The following is a 20667-nucleotide window of genomic DNA, read 5'->3' as shown; positions in this document are numbered from 1 at the left end:
GAAACATTAAGAAATTTGACATCTCGTTGTTTCTTAATAACTTACAATAATGTTCAGTAATCCAAATCTGTATTATTACCAATAAGTTATTTTCATATTGTTACGAATCTGTAATGCTGCTTCCCAGCATAGTTGGTTCCACCATCGGAAAGAATGTTTTACAGTCATCGGTATTGGACGGAGTCCGGTGTCGCGTCGGAGGGTCCCGGAGCTTGGCGACGAATTTGGCGCCAAAATAGATTATACCCGAAACATCGAGAATTTTCCCGATCCGTCCAGTAGGAACAGAGATACGCCTCGAACGTTCCCGATTGGTTGAGAGGCGTCTAGCCCCGCCTCCTGAGACCTATAAAAGGAAGCGGCCACAGCTGTTAGGGCAGAGTAGTCGGAATCGACAGAAAGAACTGGCCTTCCAGAGATTAGCGGAGTAGCGACGGAGTCAAATAAGTGCTGAATTAAGTTGTGCGCTACGGTCTGCATTAGAGTCTGTTGTGTGCTGTTGTCTGCACGTCTCGGCTGAAGATAACTGTGTGCTGTATATAATTGTCGTCTTTGTGTTGTCCTGTGTGTATTCGTGTAAATAAACGTCGTTGTTTCATTTTCTACTGCCGCCTGCTGATTGAGTGTTCTCCACACCATATAACTTCCACTATCCAAACGAACTCCGGACAATTTTCGTAACAATATTTTTGAAAGTGAATGAATGTGAAAAGAAAGTATGAGTCTAAAATAATGTTAGATTATAGAAAAAAAGAAACAATTTTATTTAATATTTCAGAAAAAAACATTTTTTAATAACATATCAATTGAAATATATTTTGTTTCTAATAATCGTTTCATTATCATATCTATTAATAAACCATACAATAAGTTCCGAATCTTGTCCTTTTTGGCAGTTTTTTTAACATTAAATATAACGTTTAAAACTAACTTCTTTATATATTATTTTAAATATATTAGAATCATATTCAGAACAATCCAAAAGGAAATAATACTTCTAGAGTTTTTAGAAATTTTATCAACTTGAGTTGGTGCTGACAATATAATCAGTAAAAGTAGATGATTTCTGAATACGATTTGTAAGATCAAAACAAAAAAAAAAATGAATGCATATACAGAAAATCCAAGATTATAATTTCGGAGTGGTGGCACCCTCAACATTATATTTGGTGCAAAATATTCTTGGTCGAATTTTGATCTCGGTACTAATCAGAGAATTCTTAGCTCCCATGAAGCTCTGCCATTCGATACCGTCATTGAAGTCGTTGGTGCCTTTATATGGGCCTTTCCATGCGAGTCCGTTCAGGTTGCATGTCATGCAGTAGTTGAACCACCATCCGCTCGATCTGTCTTTGGCGCAGTTGTAATTGCTGGTGCGGTCATTGTCCCGGTCAGGAGTGGAAAAGAAGTTTTCGTTGTGATAATACATAGAATCGCCTAAGTTAGAGAAGAAATTTATTAGAGACTAGCCGCCCTTGGCGACCAGCTGGTTTGCTAGGAGTAATGCTCTCAAAAATTATCAATTACATATTTATGTACCTTGGCCTCTTAATAGCTTCTTCGGCAAAATATTTTTTTAACTTCAAATTCCGATGGTCACATGATTCATATTATTGTAGCCTTACGATATTTTGGTCATTGTATATCTCTCTAATTTGCTCTCAGCCGCAATAAGATTTGAATTTGAAATGGATAAGATAAAACTTGAATAAATAAGAAAACTTTTTTTTTTTACTGAAACGAAACACACTTTTTAAAAATATGACTGCAGAAAATCGAATCCTTCAGTATTGCAATCTTATGTGTACAACATAATATATTTTTGAATAATTTATTTAATATTTCAAAGAACTATTCAGTAAAAATTTCTCCATCATAAAATCCAGTTCACATTCGAAAGGATTTAAATGCGGCAATTTATTTCAAACAGCCAATGCCTTTCTGAAAACAATCATAAAGTCTAAATTTTAACAGTCCTTCGATTTTATGAATCCCCCAGTAAAATTATTTTGACGATCTAAAGTTTCAATCTACAGAGCCATAAGGCATTTAAATCCTTTCGTTGAGCATTGAATATCATTATTTTAGGACAATTAATAATTTCATTATTTTAAACTATCAGTCTAAGGGAAAGTCCAAGCAATGATTAGCTATTTTCTTCAAGATGGTCAAAATAGAGAGGTATAAGATCGCGCGTTTTTTATAGAATAGAGACATTCACATTTTCATAACTCAATATATTTTCAATGAAAAAGAGTGGAAATTTTTTCTTTACAATATTAATGTCTCATGAACATCTTATTATATATATTTCACAGAACAGGATCTGTATAAAACTTTAAAATTCGAATTCATCAGAACATTTATTGGCTGAAGTTACATAAAAAAATTTATTATTTACTTCATTTAGGCCATTTTGTTTACAGATTACGGCTATTATTAAAGATTACAAAATTACTGTTTGGCCCTGATTAGAGTGGATATCCTGTCTACATTAAACTAAACTAAAACTAAGATTGAATAAAACTGATTTATAGAATTAATAATATAGATATTATAAAAAAAGCATGGCAACAGTTTTTCTTGCACTTATTTTTTAGAAAACATCATATTTCATATTTATTTCATTTCATACAGATTACGTGCTAAAAATTACAAAAATTAGGAAATTAATTAAGTTTAAACATTTTAAAATATCAATACACACACACACATACAATATTTTAATATCTTTTAATCCAAATTAATTTCCTACATTTCGGCCCATGCCAGGGTCATTCTAAAGTGTTCTCTTGTTTCCTGATCCCATTCCACGTATGAAGCTGTGTAAAAATTACAGCGCCATCAGTTCCACGTGTCAAGTGAAAATGATTCCTCCGTTGCCCTTCTCAAAGGTCAACACGTGTATTCAATCGCCACATGGCCGGAAATCCCAGGTTATATAAGACGTGATCATTTAATTCGTCCCTTCCTCACTTCTGCTTTTGTTCCGCGCTGTTGTGGACGTGGTCTGTCCGCGCCTGATTATTTACAAATTGCCTTCCCGAGATGGATTAAAATGAATTTAAAAATGTAAAATGTCTCCTCAATGTCTTCCAACCTGCCTTCTGCTTCACATAAAATATGTTTATATATATGATTTGTCCCAACTATCAAGTAATGCTTGAATTTGGACTGAGTATTCTATCATTATTTTGCTACAGATTTTAATAAACATGGAGACATTTGAAGAGGCAAATATTAATAATGATTGATCTTACCAGCATTCCCACTGTAACCGCTTATGTGCAGCTTGTACTTGTTCTGCTCGTCTTCAATGTAGAAGGAATCATAAGTGGCATAAGCATACACTCCATTCGCATTCTGCAACTCGAATCGAACGGTATAGGCGCCTTGGTTGGTGAGAGCAAAGATAGCGTCGTTACCTGCGAGAAAAAGCGTTTCCTGCTTATCAAAAAGTTGAGCATAATACACAAAAACATATTTCTTATTTATCAAAAAGATTAGCATAGATGCACAAAAAAGTTAATAGAGGAGCTCTCTTCCTGTTATTATCATGCATTTGTACAACAAATTATGATTTGCGTTACGCTTGAAGAAAATTAAATGTATTTAGAACATTTTTAACATGCATGCATGCACTACTCTATGTTCGATTGGGTCCAAGATTCTAAAATTTTATTTTTCGAATGGTCTAAAATATATAATAAAACTCCAAAGTCGAAACCAGAAAGTAAAAATGTATTTAATAACTTTTTTTCATGTCATATAATTTTAAAAATAAAAGCACTGTTACTTTAATTCAAAAGTATAAAAAAAAGAGGAAAAAAACCTTTCAGCCTTTAATTTATGAATCACTCGAATCTTTAGTTTCTGACACGAGTCTCAAAATCTGATTATTGTTTTAAGTCAATACATTTTATTCTTCAAAATAGATATTCTGTACTGATCCATATAGAAGGCTTCATAAAGAAAAAATAAGTCTTTTTCTGAGTATTTCCCATTTCAAAAGTTTACAAATCAGTCTCGCCTTTTTATTTTCTCTCTCCATGATTTCACGTTCGAAACGTTGCTTTCTTCAGATAATAATAAGATCACAATATGGAATTATTTTTAAAAAAATTTCTCAAAATGAATAATTAAATCAAATGCCTCATCTATTTAGAATTAACTCAAATCTAAAATAAAAAAAGAGTTTTCGGGGTTCTACTAACTGCATGCCTCTTAAAGGTAAAGGCATATATTATGATATAAACTATGGAGTTAAAAGTAGGCGGTTGAATATATTGATGGATGAATTTGAATTCTTCCATAATATTGAAAGATATTGTTTAGACTAAGTAATAAACCGAATTAAAAAAATATCAATGAAATTCAAGGAAAAGTTGTATTAAAATGGAATTCATATCATTAAAAAAGGTAATTTTTTAAGTCTTAAGATAATATGAAAATCATTTTTATAAAATAATTGTTTTGGAAGTTATGAAAAGCTATTTCCATAGACAAGTCATAATAATTTCCCATCCAATGATAACTAAGTCTATTTTTGAGCTCGATTAAACTTCCCATTAGATGCCTATTTCTCGACTCCTCTTATATCTTCTACACTCTGATTTAATGGACCTTTTGGTGACACGGCGAAGACTCTCCAGAGCATTTCTAATACTTTGCAGTTCCAAAAATTAGCTAAGCGAAACGGTCAATTCAACGCAGCTGTTAAAATATTTTAAAAAGCAGCTTGAAATTTGTATGATAGTTTGTTTACATTTGACAATTGCCATTCAACAATAAATAATAAGAATAATTTCTGAGTCACATAATGATTGATACATATAGTGATTATCTCAAGACTGTCTCACTTTAATATTGCAGCATTTTTGTGAATTAAAGTTTACTTAAACTGTATGACTAAAATAAGTTAAAATAAATAATAAATTACGATTAAAATTGAATAAGAACAGACGTTTACCTAACCAGAAGTCTTTCTCCAAAGAGCCAAATCCGTATTTATATTGTTGCCACATCTTAGCGAAATAATTAATGGGATTTCCGAAATTTCCTCTTCTTTGAATTACCTAACAAAATAAGTCAAAAATTAAATTTATATATATATATATATATATATATATATATATATATATATATATATATATATATATATATATATATATATATATATATATATCACAAATGACACAAATATGGAAGAATATAATAAAACGTGATAAGTAAAAAAAAAAAAAACTTGCGAAACCTTCGATTTTTTTGGCATGCAATTGTCATTCTATAAAATTATTAAAAATTTCGATATTTTTGCATTTCGCCGGCACAAATCTCGCCACGATTTCTTTATTGGCAACATTATACTAAAAAAAGTATATATTATATAAAAATGTCAATAGCAACCGTTTGAAACCGGTTGTATCACGGCGACTTTATCGCTTGCGCAGGCGAAATGGAAACGTGCCAACATTTCTTAATTTTTCGAGATCAAGGATCCAAACTAATAATAAATTTACAATAATTCTGCAATATAAAATGTAGAAATTTAACATTACAAAATATTAATTATTCAAAATATTTGTTCGCATATCTAACCAAGAGAAGGGACATTTTCCTTGATCAAAGTGATTTTGAAACATCTAGATAATAATTCAGGTAGAGTTTAAATAGTTATTTGATTTTACATAGAATCATGTTGCTTTTCTAGAGAATTTGCATAATGCTGAAGAAATGCTGACCTAAATATGTACTCCGCTTGCAGCATAACAAGAAACCAACGGGAATGGTCTTCTCTCATACTCTCCAGTAAAGGTTTTATACCTCTTTTTCTGCTTAAAGTTGTGCACCTTAGGTAGGGACGCGAATACATAGCATGATATTGGTGAACAATACTTACGAAATATAGATTTTCGGAGTGAATTTAGCATCGAGAGAATTTGTATTTTGGACGCGTTTTTACCAGCTGATTAACACCAAAATTTAACACGAAACTGCAGTTGTAGTTACATGATAACACCGAATAATGCATTTAAGTCACAGTGTTTATGAATTATTGCGTGCTATAGTAAAGACCGACAGACGATCAAGTCAATCATCTGACGGAATCGGTTCAAAGTTTGATAAGTATATATATTGTTACGAATGTGTGATGCGGCTTCCCAGCATAGTTGGTTCCATAAGAGGTCCCAGAGCTTGGCGACCATTTGGCGACTTTGGCGCCAAAATATATTATACCCGAAATATCGAGAATTTTCCAGATCCGTCCAGTAGGAACCGAGTTACGCATCGAACGTTCCTGGCTGGTTGAGAGGCTTCTAGTCCTGCCTCCTGAGACTTATAAAAGGAGCAGCCTGCAGCTGCCGAGTAGACGTGAACCAGTAGTAGTCGAGAGTAATCGGAATCGACAGAGGATAGTAGTCGGAATCGACGATAAAGAATTGGCCTTCCAGAGTTAAGCGGAGCAGCGACGGAGTGAAGCTAGTGCTGAACTAAGCTGTGCGCTACTGTCTGCAGTAGAGTCTGGTTGTATGCTGCACGTCTCGGCTGAAGATAATCGTCTTTTGTGCTGTCCTGTGTGTCTTCGTGTAAATAAACGTCGTTGTTTTATTTTCTACTGCCGCCTGCCGATTGAGCGTTGTCCACACCATATAACTTCCGCTATCCAAACGAACCCGGAAATTTCGTAACAATATATATATATATATATATATATATTAGACAGTAAATGTGACTATCAATTTTTTACTATTTTTTATTTACCTAACTCTTTGCGCTCTTGTTTGTTTCGAATTCGCCTATACTCTAACAGCCAGAGACAGACCTCCTGTGAATGAATTTCATTAAAAATTTGATAAAAGTTTGTCTACACATTTCGTAATAATTCCATACATTAAACTGCAAGCGTCTAGCTCAAACTGCTTTTTAATTGTTGTGTTTATAGATAGACATAATTGCGTCACTGTGTTTTGCGGACAGAAACGTGGAAATTTATCAAAATTTTGAGTATGAATTTTTTGGATGATTACAATACTTCCTCTGCACTTCGTATATAAGGAAGTAAAAAACAACCAACTTAACAATAGTGAGTCATTTGTTGGTAAAATTTTCAAGAGTTTTCCAGCTTTGTATATCACAAATTGGCTATTATATTACAATTAATACCCGCCCAAAGGCACACGGAAAAATCGGAATGACCGCAACGCCGTAACAACATCGGCAGGAACTAAAGCCGCATTCCGATGGCTTGTTGCCTTTACGGATATGATAGTAAATCTGCCGATTAACCAATTGTAAGACCTACCCCCCCCCCCCTGCCTGGGGACGTCGGTCGGGAGTTTCTTGCAAATTGTCGGTAAAATGAACAGATAACAAAGAATACCGGAAAATCACAAGAAAAGGAGAAGAGGACAGAATGCATGTCTGAAGATGTGCATAGGCCGTCGGATCGGGACTTAAGATCGAGTCCTAAGTGCCATCACCAGCCAAGGTACAACCCTTAACGTGGAAAGCACGTCAGCAGGGGGTAGCCGATCCCATACCATTTCTGTACCCACCTGGGTGGCGAGAACCAACCACTATGCCGGAAGCTTCTCGTATTCAAATCTGTAGTGCCCCTCGGTGGGGGACCAGTTAATGCTGTTTGAAAGTACTATTAAAGGCAATAACCTTTTTATTTGAAAAAGAACAAATTTGAAATATTTATTTCTAATGAACGAAATAAATAGAGGCGCATTGATGTATCTCTGTATATAGAGAAATTCATTTTTTTTTTCACTTTCAAACAGTGTTGGTAAAAGCGAAGCTATTGCCTGTTTACGAGAAAATTACTATGCATCTGGAAAAGTTATTTTGTACGCTACAATATGCAAAGACAGAGGATTCATTATTGAATTGTAGATTGAATTTCATCTAAGCTCGATAAAAAGACGCCTGTTCACATAAGTTGATTGCATATGCAACGGGGGAAAATATAGTATCTCTGTTTATACGGAATATAAACTTATACAAAATTTTATAATATAGAAAATAGAAACTGATACTCAATTATATGGAAAAAGCCTCGTCTCCGGCAGAGGCGAGATGCCATTATTGCCATTTAAAAGGATACCTGCTTCTATTTTCTCCTGATGCGGCATAGATCTTACTATCTTGTAAAAAATTAATGTATTTGGTGTGAAAAATGTAAACTATTATCTAATTCCATATCGCTTTACGCTACGTTGATAATATTTTCCATCCTACAAATTGCGCAATTGATTCCAAAAATTAACTACAGATGCGGATTTGATTCAAGTTACTTGAACGTTAATTGATTTCACTCTTAATATGAATTTAAAAATTTCAAAAATAAATAATCATAAATTGACTACTCCGACCCGCCCTAAAGCTCACGGAAAAATTGAATGACCAGACCGCCACGATAGCAATACTGGCGCGAAAGATAGCTGAGTTCTAAGGACCATCACCGGCCACAGTACAACCCTTCCCGTGGAATGAACGTCCTATCATCAGAAGGGGGTAGCCACATTTCTGAAAGTATCATTGTGGCGAGAACCAACCACCATATCCTCATTTCTTAAATGCCCCGTGGTGGAAGTCAAAAACAAATAAAAATGAAAATGGATTTTAGTGAATACGTACCGTCCATCCACCCCCTTCTGTCTTCATGTCACAATACACTGCGACGGAACACATGGCAATTCTATTCCTGGGGTACACGGTGTACACTCCGCTCACATTGTGGCCATTTCTGCGAACTTCTTCGCAATCCTTGGGCATCGGGTAATACTCGGGTTGTGGCGCTAAAAAAATATTGCAGCAATACATAAATAAATATAATTTTTAATCACAAGTGGACCAAATAGTATGGAACTAGAAACTAGCAACCATTTTATGGAAATTTGGATCCATTATTGATATTCATATTTAGTATGCATAGTTTTTATCAGAATTTAAACAAAATGCAACCCATATCACGAAGGATGATTCATAATCCAATAATAAATTCTCAAAAATACATCATCGGGTTTTTTTTCTGAAATGTTAACACAGCTATTACGACTACAGCTCAAACTAGCTCCTCATTTATAAATAGAGCATATAGATATAGAATTGCAATCGTCAAAAATCTTTAATCTGGAGATTTTAAGTGGTCTCTTATTTACAGAGTGTGTCTCGAAGGGTGGTATACAAGGTCAGAACCGGTCTCATTATTTAATCACAATTCATTTCAATATACTTTTCGTGTGGCCCCGAAACCGAACATAATTCAAGCTAAATACACGACTTTTTTTCAAAAAACAAATAATTTTAACTTATTGCGTCTAAAGTGAAACCATGTATTGAATTTCAAGCAAAGTTTTGATCAGTAGATTAACTATAAATAAATATAAAGCCCAAAACTTTAAATAAATAATTTATAAAGCAAAAGAACTTACTCTGAGTAGTTGGTATAATGGTTGTGTGAGTTGATCCGATGCATTGAATTATGCAAGCAGAAACAAAAACGGCTAAACCAATCAGAATTTTCTCCCTAAAAAAGAGATACCAAAAAATCTTTTAATACAAATAATGTATTTAACGAAACAAATTTTTGAAAAATGAAGTATAACTCGGATTCAGGTGAGCTCGCGAATGACTTACTATTTGGAAACTAAAGGATATCGTTTAATCACATTATTTTGTGAATAAATTCTATCTGGGGGTACGGCAGTGCCCCCGCCAAGTCGAGCAAAAACAAGCGGCATGCCGTACCATCCTTTTCTCGAAGCAGTTCAGGCCATTTTCGACCCCCTATAACTTCGTTGTGAATAAAACTAGAAGCCTGAATTTTCAGAAACCAAGTATTCATTATCGGAACATGGTATATTTCAAATTTCATTAAATTTGAACCAGTAGTTTAAGAATTATAACTAGTCAAAGTTTGTGAATTTTGTCACTGACTGACTGACCGATCATCAAAACTCTAAGACACTTCTAGCAGACGTAGAAACTTTAAATTTAGAATACAATTAGTGTTTCGTGTATAAATCAAGGAAAAACTAAAATATGCGTGTAATAATGGACGGATCGATAAATTTCCCAAAGTTTCGAGCATTATCCATTTTGTCGGCAAATTCGTCGCCAAGTTTGTCACCAAGCTCTGGGATCACTGGCTCGGCATCCGACAGCATCCAATACAGATTACTGTGAAACGGTCTTTCGTATGATGACACTATTCTCGCTGGGAAGCAAAATTACAGGTTTGTAACAATATCTAATTTGAAATAATTCAATTTGAAGCTGGGGAAGCTGCAAACGCAATGGGTGACTTTCAGAGAATCAATCTGGTAGAAGAAGAGCAAACTGATCTTCTAAGTATGATCGCAAAACTTAATGCCGATCAAAAAAGAGTCTTCGATATGATAACACATAAAATGGACACAACTGATAATAACGCTGAAGTTTTACGCTGTTTTGTGAGTGGCACCGGAAAGGGCTTTTTAATAAAATTTCTGAAAGTTTGGCTTAAGACGTATAGAAACTTCAAATTTAGAATACAATTAGTGTTTAGAGTATAAATCAAGGAAAAACTAAAATATTTTGTAATTTCGATCTAGTTTTCTAGATACACCAACTGCATAAATAACTTTGCAATCCCATATAAATATATATAATATATAGGATGCCGTGCCGCCAGATTACAAAGTTGCATTTGCAGTGAATGACTCAGTGTACCAATATATGTAATGCCATCAAAAACATAACTTGTAAAAAAAACCAAGTCTCGCAACTCAGTTCTTCTATCGTAAAAAGTTGTGAGATCCATGTAATACCAAGTCGGTCCATTTATTCAGTCCCTACTTAAGGGTCCTTCTGTCTTAAGTTATTATGTAATTAGCTAACCTAACAACATCTTATGGTGACCATATCAATATTAAAAATCTTTTATGGTTTAAATAAATAGATTGACTTGGCCATCGCATGAAAACACAATGTATCTTTACATTAAATTAGATTACATTAACATATTATATTAAATTAGATTGTTTAGTGCGATTGCCAAGTCAATCTATTTATTTAAACCATAAAAGATTTTTAATATTGATATGGTCACCATAAGATGTTGTTAGGTTAGCTAATTACGTAATAACTTAAGACAGAAGGACCCTTAAGTAGGGACTGAATAAATGGACCGACTTGGTATTACATGGATCTCACAACTTTTTACGATAGAACTGAGTTGCGAGACTTGGTTTTTTTTGCAAGTTATGTTTTTGATGGCATCTCATTTCTTTTTGTAGATAGTCCTTTTCTTATTTTTGTATGTAGTCTTCCCCTTTTTCTTTTCCGGTACTACTTCTTGAGATTCAGCCACAGTTTTTCTCAAAGCCCAGTCTCTGTCTCTATGGGTTTTTCTCGTAAGCTTTGATATTACAATTTTTGACAAGTCTGGACGGTAAATGCTTCTTAGTCTGTTATATTCACAAATTGAGGATTCCTGCGCTTTAATACTTGCAAAGTCGACATTTATTAGATGTAAGCTGTCCAGACTTGTAACTCTCGGAAGTGCCACGTAAGCTTGACCGGATGTGAACGCTGCAGAACCAATATCCATCAGTGCATTATTTAGACTTAGACCGTGACTTTTGTGTATAGTTATAGCATAGGCTATACATATGGGAAACGGTTCGCGATGAACATAAGCTCTATTAATAATTTCAAATTTAGTTTTGACCGGACTAAGCTCGTAAACATGTTCTTTATTAAATGCAATGTATATTTTCTTAATTATTTTTTGTATTTTCCTGATCAACCTTTACTCTTTGCACTATACCGATAGAATCATTAACTAAACCAAGACTCACGTCAATACTTCGCCTTAACATGACTTTTGCTCCTATTTTTATAATTATGTTTTCTTCCAGGCCTGCAGTCATAGAAGCATCGTCTTCATATTTTTTTTATGCATTCACGAGCTCTTTTTGTTAGGTATCTGGGGAAATTTATGCTATCTACAGCTGTAAGTTTTATTTTGGGATGTAGAAGAGATTTAAGCATTGCAGTATTTAATTGTTGACACATGTTTTTTGTAGATAATAAGCAAACGATATCATCAGGAAGTTACGAGAGGTGTTCAATTATTTCAATTAATCTGTTTTCATTTGAATTGGATTTGAGAGTTATTAATCTAGTCGAGAGTAAGTCGCGGTCTTTTTGTGTAGTCACGCCTAATCTTATTCTATTTAGCATTTCAACAGAGTCAAAATCATTGAGTTGTCGCATGTTAATTGTAAGTTCATCGTATATGAACAGTTCAGTCCACAGATTCGGTACACTGAGGGAACCTAATAACTTGTTAGTTTCAGCAATTGATAGTTTTTCAAAAGGTGACTTTTCTCTTACCGGCGGACGCTGTACGAGATCTCCGAAAACTACAAGATGTTTTTTTCCAAACTACCAATTCTGATCGTCTCTTGTGTCGAATATTTCAGATAAGCGTAAGTAAATATATGTTAAACATTGGATATCATCGACACTTCGTCTATTATAAACAACACTATTTCTTTCAAATCTGATCTCAGAAGGAGCACTTCATCAGAAAGTTGTTTGTACTTCGGTATTTGCTTGTGTTCTACAGGCAGTTGCAATAGTCTATGTATAGTCAATCTATTCTATGTATAGTCAGCTATTCCTGTTGGAGAACTAACTGCCACTTTTTTTTGTTTAAATAAGTCTTAACCCAAATTTTCAGAATTTTAATTAAAAAGCTCTTTCCAGTGCCACCAGTTCCACTCACAAAACAGCGTAAAACGTCAGCGTTATTATCGGTTGTGTCCATTTTATTTGTGATCATATCGAAGACTCTTTTTTGATCGACATTAAGTTTTGAGATCATACTTTGAAGATCAGTTTGCTTTCTTCTACCAGATTGATTTTCTGAAAGTCACCCATTGCGTTTGTAGCTTCCACAGCTTCAAATTGAATTATTTCAAATTAGATATTGTTAGAAACCTGTAATTTTGAGATTTAATTAATTTTTCCCAGCGAGAATAGTGTCATCATATGAAAGACCGTTTTACAGTAATCTGTATTGGATGCTGCCGGATGCCGAGCCAGTGATCCCAGAGCTTGGTGACAAACTTGGCGACGAATTTGCCGACAAAATGGATAATGCTCGAACCTTCGAAAAATTTATCGATCCGTCCATTATTACATGGATATTTTAGTTTTTCCTTGATTTATACACTAAACACTAATTGTATTCTAAATTTGAAGCTTCTATGTCTGCTAAAAGTGCCTTAGAGTTTTGATGATCTGTCAGTCAGTCAGTCAATCAATCAGTCAGTCAGTCAGTGACAAAATTCACAAACTTTGACTAGTTATAATTCTTAAACTACTGGTTCAAATTTAATGAAATTTGAAATATTATAAATATTTGAAATTTGAAATAAATTGTTTATATAATGCCTGCTTGGTTACTGAAAATTCAGGCTTCTAGTTTTATCCACAACGAAGTTATAGGGGGTTGAAAATGGCCTGAACTGCTTCGAGAAAAGGATAGTACGGCCGTGCCGCTTGTTTTTGCTCGACTTGGTGAGGGCACTGCCGTGCCCCCAGATAAAAAGAGGAAGACTACATGCAAAAAGAAATGAGATGCCATCAAAAACATAACTTGTAAAAAAAACCAAGTCTCGCAACTCAGTTCTTCTATCGTAAAAAGTTGTGAGATCCATGTAATACCAAGTCGGTCCATTTATTCAGTCCCTACTTAAGGGTCCTTCTGTCTTAAGTTATTACGTAATTAGCTAACCTAACAACAACTTATAGTGACCATATCAATATTAAAAATCTTTTAAATAAATAGATTGACTTGGCAATCGCACCAAACAATCTAATTTAATATAATATGTTAATGTAATCTAATTTAATGTAAAGATACATTGTGATTTCATGTGATGGGGTCTCAACCTGACGTTCACCGAGAAGCCAAGTCAATCTATGCGATGGCCAAGTCAATCTATTTATTTTAACCATAAAAGATTTTTAATATTGATATGATTACTATAAGATGTTGTTAGGTTAGCTACTTACGTAACAACTTAAGACAGAAGGACCCTTAAGTAGGGACTGAATAAATTGACCGACTTGGTATTACATGGATCTCACAACTTTTTACGATAGAAGAATTGAGTTGCGAGACTTGGGTTTTTTTTTTTTACTAGTTATTGTTTTTGATGGCATCTATATATTTCATAAGATTATATAAATAAAAAAACCAGCCCCACCCCCAATCACTAATTCGATTTTGTCAATTTTAATTTCGAATGAAAAATCATGACTAGTAGATTGACGGTTGACTACAGATATTTGACCAACTGCACTCAACCGCTACCTTTCATTTTTGAGACAGGTTTCAAAAATATTATTTCATTGGGCATTTCTGTATGGAGATTTTGCCTTCCAAAATGCTTCAGTTTTAAAATATATTGTAAAGTAAAGCTTTAGATGTCCGCCCCAGTCTCAACAACTAGAGTGATTTCGTCAATTTTATTTGTCGATTAATATCACCATCTTCGAAACATATTTAAACAGCTATACTAATCTGTGATACTATGTAAATATATTTTTAATGAAATTTTTTTTACCCTGATAAGATTTAATTTATAAAATTTATTGAAGACTAAATTAATGTTGTTATTATGGTAAGAGAGAAGTCAGTCGCCAAACAGACTAATAACTTTTAGATTATAATAATAGTAACGTACTGAAAAAAAAATTACACACACACACACACATATATATATACAGTGGCTCAAAAAATTGAGAGTACACCTTACTTTTACTTGACAAATCCGACTTTCAATGTAAATAACTTATTACCGGGAAGAACAAACATGTTTTCATTTGCCTCAAAAAATTGAGAATACACCAATGAAATTTTTGCAATATCACGCATAGAAACAAAGTGTCACTATTAAGTTGCATGTCTTTTGATTCTTAAAATGGCCCCTAAACGTCATGGTAACGATTCGGCCCATTTTTGGTGGTATTTGAATATATTTTACCCAATTCTTCTTGCAACACTTGTTTTAAATGGGTTTTGTTTCTAATTTTGTGTTTTTGGACCACTGCTTCGAATGTGGTCCACAGATATTCAATGGTATTGATGTCGGGGTACTGTGGTGGTGTGTGTGACTGCTGTTTACAATGAAACAGACACTATATTTTGACCTGAAGTGCATTCTGTTTGGGGTCGTTGTCCTGCTGGAAAATGGAATTTCCATCTAAAACCAAATTTTTAACACTTTCCTTTAACTTTCTGCGAAGTATATTCAAGAAAACCATATCGTTTATAATGCCATCTATAAAAATTAAATTTCCTACCTCGGATGAAGCCATGCAACCTCACATCATGACGGAGTCACCATCATGTTTAACTGTAAGACGTAAATTTTTTGGATTCAAAGTAGTATTAGTCTTTCTCCGTACAATACGACGGCCGTCGCTGCCAAAAATGTTGCGTTTTCTTTCATTACTAAATGTAGCTTTCTTCCATAGTTTATTAGTCTTCAGTTGATGAGTTTTTGCAAACTTCAAATGCTTTTTCTGAATTTGCAAGCTGATGAACGGTTTCTCTCTAACAATGCGACTTTTATATCCAGCGTGTCTATGGCATTTCGCACAGTTTCAGCACCTACACTTCTGCCTATGATTTGAAAAGTTTCTGAAACAAGTTGGATGAATCATATAGTCGCAGCAATCTAAAGGAAAGTGATAAAAATTTGGATTTAGATGGAAATTCCATTTTCCAGCAGGATAACGACCCCAAACAGAATGCACGTAACGTCAAAATATGATGTCTTTTTCATTGTAAACAGCAGTTACACACAGCACCACAGTACCCCGCCATCAATACCATTGAATATCTGTGGACCACACTCGAAGCAGTGGTCTAAAAACACAAAATTAGAAACAAAACTAATTTAAAACAAGTGTTGCAAGAAAAATAGGGTAAAATATCTTCAGATACCATCAAAAATATGTCGAATGGTACCATCACGTTTAGAGGCCATTTTAAGAGCCAAAAGACATGCAACTTAATAGTGACACTTTGTTTTTATGCGTGATATTGCAAAAATTTCATTGGTGTATTCTCTATTTTTTGAGGCAAAATTCTGCGTATGTTTATTTAAAATGCTTCTGAAACTTTTCAATTTTGAAGTTTTTCGTTGATTTTTCTTTATTTTTTGTCTAAATTACACCATTTGCTATGTGTAAAAATAAAAACATGTTTGCACTTCCCGGTAATGTGTTATTTACAATGAAAGTCAGATTTATCAAGTAAAACTAGGGTGTACTCTCAATTTTTTGAGCCACTGTATATCATAAGCATTTGTATTAAATATATATCATATTTCATTATTATAAATATTATGTAATTCTAAAATAATTTTTTTTACAAATTCACCTCCTTATGACAATGCTCACATGGAATAAAAATATAATTAAAATGAAGCGATTGGCTATTAATTAGATTCAGAAAATATTAAAATATTGTATTGTCAACGGGAATATACGACTGCACAAAATTTTAAAACTTAAAACTCATTAAGAGCCGAATAAAAAATGAAAATGTTACGTAATTCCATAGTTAAGCAAAAGCAAATAAAATGAATTATTTTAAAATTCTGAAACAGAGTTTCAAAGAATCACATTATGAATTATACGGATTATATGTCTATGGATTATACGCCGTTAATCTAAGAATACCTTAAAACTTATTAACTGATTTTGTTTAATTTTGAAGCAAAAATTAATTTAATCATAATTTAAAATGTACTAAAAGTAAAAATGAGATTATGACTGCAAATAAGACAGTCATTGATTTTATAATTCTACTTAAATATATCGATCCAAAAAATATTCACATAGAACATGTATGTGGATATTTTTTTTTTTATATTTTTAATGCAATCGCTAAAATTAATTATGTATACGATTGCAGGGATTAGAGTCTGGCTAACATGATTTGTAAATTGTAAGGATTATTAAGTATATCTATAATTTTTTTTTTCAGTCAGTCACTTTGTAGTTATTTTCAAAGGATTATAACCAAATTCCGGTTCTGACAAGGCGTAAATTACTCCAATCAGGAAGTATAAATACACATTTCCATTTCTGACGGGATATCAAATTACTCCAGCCCATCAATCCCAAATTCCTAATTCCAGCTCTGATGGGATGTCAAATTACTCTAACCAGGGAACATAAACACCTAAGTCTAATTCTTATGGGATATCAAATTATTCCAGCCCATCAATCTCAAATTTCTAATTCCAGTCTAATGGGGAGTCAAATTAGTCAAACATAAATTCACTTAGATATAAAAAGTTTTAGAACTTATTTAAAAATATTACACATAATTAACAATTAAAAATATCTTACTACTTTAAGCAGAAGTAAACAAAGTTTGCTTCTGTGTAAATCAGGGCGAAGTAAAGTTAGCAGTGGTAAAAAAAAGTTAGTACAGTACACTGCCGAGTATCCGGTTCGTGACTATCCGACCCAGTTTCCTTTTATCGTAACTAAATGAGGAAGGAAAGGCAGAAGCAGTCATCTGTTAGAACTTTTTAAAAACTAAAAACTGTAAGTTTTTGACTCTTATCTTAGGGTTACCTTTTCATGTCTGTGTAATCATTTATCAGTAAAAAAAATAAAATCAGTTTTAAGTCAATTTTCTTAAGAATTACACCTACGACTTACATTACTTTTGTTTATGCTTCCTGCATTTAAGTTGAGTAATACAGAATTTATGTTAAAATGTGAATAGTTTATATTCTTGAACTTACTTTTTCTCTAATAAATGCTTGAAACATGCAGTGCAGTATATAAACATATATAAAATACCAGTACAGAGCATTCTATTTTAACTCGACACGCTACTGGCAACTGCTTCTATGATTCAGCGGACCTCTGCGACATTTACATTCTGCGTGGCTTGAGATAAATGAAGGGCTTAGCACTCAATAAGAAGTGCGAAAATGCGTATTATAACAGGGAGTTTTGGTATAAAAAAAACTTTGTATTCTGGTATTGGTCAATAAAGAAAAGAGTTCATAGAACTCCGGCCTATCCGGCTTTTTTTGCTATCCAATCTGCCCATCCACCACATTAGGCCGGATTCTCGAGATTGCATTGTAGTTATAAATTCGTAAGACTCTTTGTCCTACGAATTTATCTAATTACATGATACAACATAGGAATACTTATTGTTATTTCGATACATATAAGAACTCAAAAAATAACTTAGCAATTTAAGTGTGAATAAATGACTGCTTATCTTTTTTAAATTATTGCTGCCTTGACTATGACAAATTTAAATACCTTCAATTTTGCTATCCCATGCAGATCTTAAATACAACAATGCATGCGAAATAGTTAATAATAGATGAAAATTTCTAATATACTTACATGTTTAGAGAAAATAGTAGAACAACTTCTAAATGAATCGAACTTAATAACAAAGTTTTGCCGTAAAGATTGATTTATTCAAATGTACGCTTTATTTATATTTTATTGTTTGATAACTACAATTCAATGATAAATGCAAAAGTAAAGAAAAAAAATGATAAAAAATGAGCCAATCATCATTCTTCTGAGAATCACACGCGTAATAGAGAATGTGAAATTAGCAAGTGTGTGTGATCTTTCCATTATATCTCTGCTGCATCTTTAAAAATAACTTACAATCGCTTTAAAGATAAGATTTTGATCCAAAATGAAACTAATTGTTAAGATTAGAAAGAAAAGAAGAAATCGATTCCGTGTCAAATAAAAAGTTTTAGAAAACAACTTAAGAACAATAATAGAAAGCTAACTCTTCATTTGCATTTTTCTTATATCGAATGTTATGGATATTAAGATGATCAAAAGAATTATACAGTTTTCGAATTTTACAATGAGCCTATGCTCAAAAAAAAAAAATCGATTAAAATTTTTGGGAGTAAATATGGCTATAATTTGAAAGTTTAAACTTTTACCAAAAAAGGATTGAAATACACCTCAAGAAATTGCAACTATGCACTGAGATGAATTTACCCAATAAGCTTTCCTGTGGATGAAGGAATATGCATTTCTTTGTATTTCAGAGCAGCCCTCCAGATTTTGATCGTGTAAGTTAATCTTTTTTTTTTTTTGTGTGTGTGTGTGTGTGTGTGTGTGTGTGTGTGTGTGTGTGTGCGTGTGCGTGTGTGTGTGTGTAGTTATTTAACTAAAGAAGTATAATGTACTAATGAGTCTGATTGAATTTTTAATGCTCTTCAATATTAAATGATGAATCTTCACAAAATAGTTACGGTTTTTAAAAGAATTAAAGAAACTCCATCAACATACTAGTAAATGCATGCTGTTACTCTTTCAAAATTCAAGAGTTTTATTTGTTTATTCTGCCCAATCCATGTGTTTTTGGTAATAGTTTTGGAATTTTAACCTTCGAATTATTTCAAAATAGAAATAAACAAATTTCTTTTTAAAAAATTATAAACTTGCAACTTTTTATCATTGTTTGTTTTCGTAATTGAAATGCAGTAAAAACGAATCTTTTTGAAAAATAATTAGGGAATTGCTGAATTATTTTAAATGGATATATTACTTTAAAAAAAAAGTTGTTTATGTAATTTTAAATTGAAACTCAATAACGAAAACAAATATTATATATATATAATTTGAAGAGAACAGATAGAACTAATAGCCACGGGTTTCCAATGGATAATTTTTTTAACATCATTATAATTGTCACAATTCTAGTTAACATTTAGAGTGGCCATATTACTATCAAGTACTTTAGATTTAAACTTTAAAATATTGCATGAAAAAAATTAATTTTGAATTCCCACATTTTGCTAATGTATAAAGTGATTAAGTGTTCTGGATTAGTTGAGAAAATTTTGATTTTTGATTAAGCTGGATTGAAAAAGCGAACCAAATTCGAGAAATATCCCTCACTATCCCAATTTTCTATTTTTTAATTACTAAGGAATATTTAATTAAAAATAATTCACTAAACTTATTTCTATTTCCAAAAACATGTTATTTCCGTAAACAATATAGTAACCCCAATATCATTTATGTCAAATAATTAGTTTGAAACCAGTGGGAATGGTTTTCACAAAACTTTCTCGCACACTCTCTAATAAAGGTACTATTGGTGTACAATAGTTAAAATTGCCCTTTAGAGAAAATATAGCATTTTTACTAAATCTATTGTGTAATCCTTGATAAGTTATTTGTCGATTAATCCCTGGTATGCGGTTAATATTGGGTTGGCAACTAAGTAATTGCGGATTTCACTCATAGATGGCTCCAGTTGAATTTTTAGGTTTGCAGACGTAGTACAAATGTAAAACACATTTTGTTATTTGAGAGTTGGCAATTCAGCTGTCAAGCAGTAAAAAAAGTTTTTTGATCGGTTGCGTAGTTTTCGTTTGGCGTTCGTTGAAAAAGGGAAAATCAAAAGGAACATTTTCGTCATATTTTGCTTTTTTATTTCCGCAAAGGGAAAAACGCATCGCAAGCTCATAAAAAGTTATGTGCTGTTTATGGTGACGAAGCCTTAAAAGAACGGCAGTGTCAAAATTGGTTTGCCAAATTTCGTTCTGGTGATTTTTCACTCAAAGATGAAAA

The 20667-nt window shown here is 32.8% G+C and overlaps 1 protein-coding gene across 3 annotated transcripts in view; it reads right to left on the bottom strand.

The window, feature by feature from the left end:
- Window positions 1–20667, bottom strand: part of LOC129983992 (techylectin-5A-like) — a 58301-nt gene that overhangs the window by 21049 nt on the left and 16585 nt on the right. Inside the window, exons 1-6 of one of the 3 annotated variants that reach the window (XM_056093735.1) lie at window positions 18457–18609; window positions 9441–9535; window positions 8644–8804; window positions 4970–5075; window positions 3261–3425; window positions 806–1437 (exon numbers count right to left, since the gene is read on the bottom strand). In XM_056093735.1, the coding sequence (XP_055949710.1) occupies window positions 1130–1437; window positions 3261–3425; window positions 4970–5075; window positions 8644–8804; window positions 9441–9535; window positions 18457–18458 (837 nt within the window). In that variant the 5' untranslated portion in view covers window positions 18459–18609 and the 3' untranslated portion in view covers window positions 806–1129. Of the gene's footprint in view, window positions 1–805; window positions 1438–3260; window positions 3426–4969; window positions 5076–8643; window positions 8805–9440; window positions 9536–18456; window positions 18610–20667 lie in introns of those variants that run through there. The other 2 variants (XM_056093736.1, XM_056093734.1) reach the window with 2 other exon arrangements.

This window comes from Argiope bruennichi, chromosome 9 (genome assembly GCF_947563725.1).
Source record: "Argiope bruennichi chromosome 9, qqArgBrue1.1, whole genome shotgun sequence".
Lineage (NCBI taxonomy): Eukaryota > Metazoa > Arthropoda > Arachnida > Araneae > Araneidae > Argiope > Argiope bruennichi.
The sequence above is the reverse complement of the archived record's forward strand: the minus strand, read 5'-3'. Positions and strand labels throughout refer to the sequence as shown.